The 7901-nt window shown below is 62.8% G+C and overlaps 1 protein-coding gene across 1 annotated transcript; it reads left to right on the forward strand.

The window, feature by feature from the left end:
• Positions 1-3795: 3795 nt before the first annotated feature.
• On the forward strand, positions 3796-7312 carry AQP8 (aquaporin 8). Its single transcript, XM_030285237.4, has 4 exons — positions 3796-4170; positions 5988-6114; positions 6372-6613; positions 7174-7312. The coding sequence occupies exons 1-4, from the start codon at positions 3911-3913 to the stop codon at positions 7310-7312; spliced, it is 768 nt and encodes a 255-aa protein (XP_030141097.2). The 5' UTR covers positions 3796-3910.
• The last annotated feature ends 589 nt before the right edge of the window (positions 7313-7901 follow it).

Here is a 7901-nt window from a genome sequence, read left to right on the forward strand (position 1 = left end):
AATGGTTATTGAGGATGGAAATGTGGGGGGGCTGCCAGGACAGCCAGGGCCAGGTCATGGCAGGGAAGATGTGCAGGGCTGTGTGGGACCAGGAGCATCCGTCCCTTCTGTGGGATCTTGGTGCATTTTAATGCTAAGCAGCAGAATTAAGAATGTGAAATGGCAGAATTAAGGTCTGAATGGCTTCATCCTACCCGGGTGGTGATTTCCCCAGCTCAAACCCCAGCCTGGGCTGCAGAACTGACACAAATCCATCCCTGCTCTCCCCCAGGCAACGCTCAGCCTGCCTTGGGGATCCCTGGAAATTTCCATCTGCGCTGAGGCAGCGCCTGGGAGCAAAACTCTTACACAAGGTGGGCTCTGTGCAGGGGCAGAGGTCACCTCACCTGTGCCACAGCTGCAAATCATTCTGCAAGTTCTCTGCAAGCCCAGTTGTGTAATCTGGGCACTCCGAGATAAATGAGGGAAGATAAGGCAGTGTCAGAGGAGCTGCTCTGATTCTTTATGGCTTTTTAGGAGAGCTGACCCCCACGCTGGGTTTGCCAGGGTCTTTCCTTGCAGCACCACGTTGTGCAGCAGCAGAATATTTGGGAATAACTTTTTTATAGGTACCAGCTGGAATTCTGGTCTTTAAAACGTACCAGCATCAATCCACAGAGAGCACTTGAAGCATTTCAAGAGCATGGAGTGACAGGAAAAAGGGGAATTAATTAAAACTGACAGGAGGTTTAGACTCCATTTTAGGATGAGATTATTCCATGGGAGGGTGGGGAGACCCTGGCACGGGTGGGTTTCAGTGTCCCTTCCAACCCAAACCAGTCTGGGTTCTGTGACTGAGTGTTAACGGTATTTCATGATGTCCTTTAGTGTCTGCCCAAGTGCTTTTTGCAGTTTGGGTGGTTTGGGTTGGAAGGGACATTAAAAATCATCCAACCCTCAAATCTGTTTTCTCTACAGCCCCTCATTTGAGTGTTTTTTGTGTGGAAAAGCAAAGGAAAGGTGGCAGATCTGCAGGGTGAAACGAGGAGAGGAGTGGAACGCAGGGGGTGGATGAAGTGGGGGTGTTCTGCTCTCCTGCCCAGGTAGATGGATGAGGGAGACATTTCTGTGATTCCTAAAAACCATTTTTGGAACCTCGGCTCGTTTGGTGCCACCACTTCCTGCACTAATTGACACAGTTGCTATTGTCACTTATCTAACAAATCGGTGCAAGCCCAAACAAGGACAAAAATAAGTGTCTGCTGATAGGAACAGATTTATCTGTTCTCATCCCCACGCCTTTTCCCACGGGCAGAGTTTCCGTGTGTCTCGCTGAGCCAACCTTGGTGCTGAGGATTCCCCTCTGCCGGATCGGGTTCTGCCCCGTGTGCTGGGGCACCTCTGGGGAGGCAGAGCTGTGCCAGCGAGGGAACCCTTCCCTCCTGCTCTGCTTCTGTCCCTCCAGGCTGTGCTCAGCAGTGACTGCTGCCTCTGTGCCTGGATGGAGCATTTCCTGCGGCAAACATCCCCGCTCCCCCGGGTGGTAAATGTTTAAAAGCCAAGGACAGGGGGTTAATCCTTGGGCTGTGACCTGGCCGGGCTCTGAAGCCACCACTGAGCTGGGACACAGAGCACGGGCACGGTGGCACCGCCCTGGGCAGCTCCTGGGCCAGGAGCACCCAGCAGCACCCTGGGGTGGCCACTGGCTGCCTTTGCCCTGGCCAGGGAGGTGTCCTGAAGGATGCTGGTGGCACCCATGTGCTGGTGGCACCATGCTGCTGGTGTCACCCGTGTGCTGGTGGCACCCATGCTGCTGGTGGCACCCATGCTGCTGGTGGCACCCATGCTGCTGGTGGCACCATGCTGCTGGTGGCTCTGAGGATCTCGGGTCTAGGGTCTGGGATCTGGGGTCTGGGATGTGACATCTGGGGTCAGAGATCTGGGATCTGGGGTCTGGGGTCTGAGATCTGAGGTCTGGGGTCTGAGATCTGGGATCTGGGATCTCGGATCTGGGATCTGGGGTCTGGGATCTGCGATTTGGGATCTGGATCTGGGATCTGGGGTCTGAGGTCTGGGTTCTGGGATCTGGGTCTGAGATCTCGGATCTGGGGTCTGGGTCTGGGATCTGGGATCTGGGGTCTGGGACCTGGGGTCTGGGTCTGGGATCTGAGATCTTGGATCTGGGGTCTGGGATCTCAGATCTGGGATCTGGGATCTGGGATCTGGGGTCTGGGGTCTGGGGTCTGGGGTCTGGGGTCTGGGTCTGGCACAGCCCAGCTCCTGGCAGCGCCTGTGTGGTGCCGTGGGAGCCGCTGTGAGAAGCACCAGCTGAAATCTGGGTATGTGTTACGTTGGTCTCTCATATAAGTACCCCAAAAATAAATGAAATGTGGATTCCTTCGGCCCGAGCTCAGTTTCTCCCCAAGGCAGACTCGGCTGGTCGTGCTGGGAGCCGAGGGGACAGAAGGGCTCCATGGGCCCGTGGGAAGCTGCCCCTGACAGGCTGAGTCAGGTATTGCCCTGTCCCACAGGTCTGGGGGTTCATGGGGGCCCCAAAGGCCAGCAGGCCCAACTCCCTCTCTCTCTCCACACCCCAGTGATGCCACAGGCTGGTGCCCAGAGCTCCTGGCTGTAGGAAGCAGCTCTGGGGGGGAAATGGGCAGCGGAGGCTCATTTCGAGGTGCCTTTGCTGGACTCTCCTGCCTGACCCCTGTCTGTGCTGCGGCCACAGGGACAGGCCAGTGGAAATTTCCTTCCATCCCCAGCGCCGTGTGACAGCACCATAAACACGGTGGCGTTCCTGCAGAAGGGTTCCTATCAGCCCAAGCCTCAGGAGGCTGCTCAGGGCTGCAGGACCCATCCCTGCGGGGCTGGGCTGATCCCTGCTGCAGGTGGGCACGTTCTGCTGCTCCAGAGCTGCACTGGGATCGCCCCGTGCCCATCACTGGCTGGGTGATCGCTGGTCCCTCACCAGGAGCACTCCAGAGATCAGCCCTGGATTCCTTCAGCCCCTCAGGGGAGCGCTGGCTGCTCCTGCTGGAGCTGGGAGCTGCTGCTGCCTGGGGGTGCCCCTGTTCCCCTGCCCTGGCTGAATCTGCTGCTCCAGGCAGTGATCCCTGCTGGGATGAGGAGGATTTTGGGAGGGTTTCATCAGTGTTTGAGCAATGCCAGCTTTTGCAGTGCCTGCTGGATCCCTTGGCATCCTCACCTGCATCTTTATCTGAGGGCAAGAGGGACATGACCCCGCTGCCCTGGATGCCCGGGCAGATTTGGGCTGAGGTTTGCAGGAATTGTGACTGATGGTGCTCGCTCACAGCTGGGCAGGCCTGGCACCGGTGCCCAGAGCAGTGTGGCTCCCTTGGAAGTGTCCCAGGCCAGGCTGGACGGGGACAGGGGAAGGTGGCCCTGCCCAGAGGGGGTGGCACTGGGTGGTCTGGTTCCCTGGAGCTCCTTTCCCCCCCAAACCAGCCCGGGGCTCTGGGGGAGCATCAGCCCTTACCCAGGGCACTGCCCCTCGGTGCCTCCAACAGGCACAGGGGCCCCAGGGCTGGGCACAGGTGCCACACTCCAGGTGTGCAGGGCAGGAAGCACATCCTGAATCCTGACACAACCCCCTCAAACCACACCACCAACAGCAACAAAAATCCAAGGGAAAAATCCCCAAGCCTTGAAGCGAGGCTTGGCAGGTGATAACGAGCTTTGATATCGCTGGGGGCCGGCCCAACAGCTTTTATGACCCTTTTTTTTTCCCTTAGCAATGCAAATCCAATCTGTATTTAGGGCCTCCCCTCCAGAGCTGCCTCCCAGACAGTCAGGGGGAGCCTGGCAGCCTCTCGGGGTCCTGCACAGCACAGCCAGGCTGTGTCCCCAGCATCCCCAGCCGTGCCCTGAGCCGGTCCCTGTGCCCCAGCCGTGCCCTGGGCTGGTCCCCATGCCCCAGCCATGCCCTGTGCTCCCGTGCCCGCCGCAGGACGTGATGGACATGGATGATGCCAAGCCCTCGGCCCCGCGGCCGCGCTGGTACCAGCGGTGTGTGCCGCCCTGCGTGGCCGAGCTGCTGGGCACTGCCCTCTTCGTCTTCCTGGGCTGCCTGTCGGTGCTGGAGGACTCGGGGGGCACGGGCCGGCTGCAGCCCGCCCTGGCACACGGGCTGGCCCTGGGCGTCGCCGTGGCCGTGCTGGGGGACATCAGGTAAGGGACAGCGAGCGCCCCTGGGCTGCGGCAGGACCGGGAGCTGCTCCCACCCTCCCCTGCCCAAAACCCGGGGCCCTCAGCACCCCTGCCTTGCCATGGAGCCCCTGGTGGGCAGCATGGCCCTTTGGGGGTGGTGGCATCAGTGGTGGCATCTTTGGTGGCACCCACAGCACTGTGGGTTTGGGGCTGCTCACTTGGTTCGCATCGCAGCACTTCAATTTTTAGCCCCTTTTCATAAAAATGCTCAAGCTGGAACGGGAGCGTTCTCCTCTGGGAGTTGGAGATATTTAAGGGCCCTCCCAGCCCAAAGCGTTCTGTGATTTTATGATTCTCTGTGAAGCTGAGATGACTCCTTTTACAAGGATGTCAGAGCAAAACATTTTGACCCAACTGTGCTCCTCCTCTGGGTATTTTCAGGTGGGAAAAAAAAAAGGGGAGGTTTCAATTACTCAAAAGCAACTTTTAGAAGATCTGCTCATTGAAAACGCTGTTGTGTGGTGCTGAGATGCAGATTTATCCCCGGGGAAGATGCTGAAAGGGTCCCCGGGAGTTTCATTCCCTCCCCTGTGCCAGCTGCTCACACCTGGGGTCTCTGGACGGTCCCGGGTGGCCTGGCCAGGAGCAGGGCAAAGCCCGGAGCCCAGGGCAAGGCCCGGAGCCCGGGGCAGTGGGATGGAAATTCAGCCGTGCCCGGCAGGAGGGAGAAGGGCCCAGGGTGGGGTTGGTGCACTGGGGACTCCTGACCCACGGTGCCCGTGCCAGGTCCTGCTGCACCCCAAACCCGGGACAGCAGCACAGGGGAGCTTCAGGTGAGGGGCTGCAGCTCCACACTGAGTCCTGAAATGGTTTGGATTAGAGAGGAGCTGAAATCCCTCCAGTGCCACCCCTGCCATGGCAGGGACACCTCCCACTGTTCCAGGCTGCTCCAAGCCCTGTCCAGCCTGGCCTTGGGCAGTGCCAGGGATCCAGGGGCAGCCCCAGCTGCTCTGGGCACTCTGTGCCAGGGCTGCCCACCCTGCCAGGGAAAGATTGAGCCCTGGGGAAGGCTGCCCAGGGAAGGATTGAGCGCAGGGAGGGGGGAGAGGAGCCCTGCTCGGGAGGGGTTCCCATTCAGGCTGCTCCCCAGTGGGTTTGGGTGCAGCCAGGTGCCCCTGAGCCCAGGCTGGCCCCAGTGGGTTTGGGTGCAGCCAGGTGCCCCCTGAGCCCAGGCTGCTCCCCCAGTGGGGTTTGGGTGCAGCCAGGTGCCCCCTGACCCAGGCTCCCCCCAGCCCTGGCACCAGCCCTGAGCAGCTCCTGCCCTCCTGGGCTCGGCTGAGCAGTCAGATGTGGTTCCTGCTCCCAGACTCTGTGACTCATCTCCAGCAATTATCAGCCTGATCAGTTATGAAACCTGCTCATTAACCTGTGTCTCATGGTAATCAGGATTAATTAGAGGGTCTCTGTCTGACTGGCTCGTGCTTTTGGAGGCGATTTAGCTCTGGTACCAGATTTAGGTCTGGTACCGAGGGCCCGGCCCAGCAGCCCCGCTCTGGTCCCTGCCTGCCTGGGGACGTGTGCCCTGCCAGGCTGTGCCAGCCCGGCACCCAGGCTGTGCCAGCCCATCACCCAGGCTGTGCCAGCCCCATCACCCAGGCTGTGCCAGCCCCATCACCCAGGCTGTGCCAGCCCCATCACCCAGGCTGTGCCAGCCCCATCACCCAGGCTGTGCCAGCCCCATCAGCCAGGCTGTGCCAGCCCCAGCAGCCAGGCTGTGCCAGCCCCAGCAGCCAGGCTGTGCTGGGCGATGCCCGCTGATGCCCCTCTCTCCTCGGCAGCGGTGGTCACTTCAACCCCGCCGTGTCCCTGTGCGTGTGGCTGCTCGGGGGGCTCCGCAGGACCATGCTCATCCCCTACTGCCTCTGCCAGCTCTGCGGAGGGGTGATCGGAGCTGCCCTGGCAAAGGTACGGACCCGGGGTGTCCCTGGGCATTGTCCCTGCCCTGGCAAAGGTACAGAGCCAGGGTGTCCCTGGGCACTGGGACTGTCCCTGCCCTGGCAAAGGTACGGACCCGGGGTGTCCCTGGGCACTGTCCCTGCCCTGGCACAGCTGCCCTGGCCTCCCCAGCCCGCTGCGGGCTCTGGGGCCAGGCTCTGCTCTCCAGAGGTTCTCTCTGCCCTCTGTCTAAGGGGGCACGGCGGGCACCCACGCTGTCCCCGCAGGTGGTGGCACCGAGCGAGCGCTTCGCCAACGCCAGCGGAGGAGCGTTCGGGGGCACGGCGGCTGCCCGGGGGGTGCCCGCTGTCCTGGCGGCCGAGCTCCTCCTCAGCTCCTTCCTGCTCCTGGCGGCCTGTGCGGGACCCACCGAGGGCAGGAGCCGCGTCCCGCTGGCACCACTGGCACCGCTGGCACCACTGGCACCGCTCCGCGCCGGGCTGGCCGCCACCGCCGGCATCCTGGCGGGGTGAGCCCACTGTGCCCCTGTGCCCCTGTGCCCGCTGTGTCCCTGTGTCCCTGTGTCCCTGTGTCCCTGTGCCCCTGTGCCCCTGTGCCCCTGTTCCCCTGTGCCCCTGTGCCCCTGTGTCCCTGTGTCCCTGTACCCCTGTGCCCCTGTGCCCCTGTGCCTGCAGTGCCCCTGTGCCTGCAGTGCCCCTGTGCCCCTGTGTCCCTGTGCCCCTGTGCCCCTGTGCCCCTGTTCCCCTGTGCCCCTGTGCCCCTGTTCCCCTGTGCCCCTGTGTCCCTGTGTCCCTGTACCCCTGTGCCCCTGTGCCCCTGTGCCTGCAGTGCCCCTGTGCCTGCAGTGCCCCTGTGCCCCTGTGCCCCTGTGCCCCTCTGCCCCTGTGCCCCTCTGCCCCTGTGCCCCTGTGCCCCTGTGCCCCTGTGCCCCTGTGCCTTTCGGTGCACTGGCCCGGGGCTGCTGGCACCGCCCGTCCCAGCACAGGGGGGTGCTGCTGCTCCGTGTCCCGCTGGGATGGCACAGCCTCGGTGTCCCCCGGGATGGCACAGCCTCGGTGTCCCTGGCAGGGGCGGTGTGTCCGGAGGCTGCATGAACCCCGCCCGCGCCTTCGGGCCGGCCCTGCTGGCGGACTGCTGGGACTACCACTGGGTGTACTGGGTGGCACCCATGGGCGCCGCGCTCCTCGTCGGGCTGCTGCTCAGGTAGGTGGCACCTGCAGTGGCACTGGGGCTGGCACCCTGCGAGCTGAGCCTCTCTGTGCCTGTCCTTGGCACTGGGACTGGCACCCTTCGGGCTCAGCCTCCCTGTGCCCTGTGTGCCCACCAGCCCGGGGCCGTTGCTGTCCCCGTGTCCTTGTTGTGTCCTTGCCAGGGCAGAAATGTGAGCCCCGATTTCTGTCTCTTTTCCCTCCCCAAAGGCTCCTGATGGGTGCCAGGCCACCCGCCTGCTCCTGAAGTGACAGCGGGCACAGTGCCCCGGCCGTGGGCAGCGGGGGCAGCCCAGCCCAGCCGGCGTGGAACCTCCTGGCACTGCTCCTTCCCCTTCCTCCTGCCCCCCTCGGTGTCCCCCTGGCACCCCGGGCCAGCCACGGCTGCCGTGCTGCTGGAGGGAGGATGGAGCCCGGCTCTGCCAGCCCTGCCACGGCAGCGACCCGCCGGGAGCATCCACTGACAGCTCCGTGGTGCCCCAGGGCGCTCTGGCACTGCCCGTGTGCCGCATCTGAGCCCCAGAGCTGTGCCCGGGCACCCAGGGAACCCAGGGAGCCCTGTGCCCTCTGTGTGTGACCCCAGGGAGC

The sequence above is a fragment of the Taeniopygia guttata genome, chromosome 14, assembly GCF_048771995.1.
Source record: "Taeniopygia guttata chromosome 14, bTaeGut7.mat, whole genome shotgun sequence".
NCBI lineage: Eukaryota > Metazoa > Chordata > Aves > Passeriformes > Estrildidae > Taeniopygia > Taeniopygia guttata.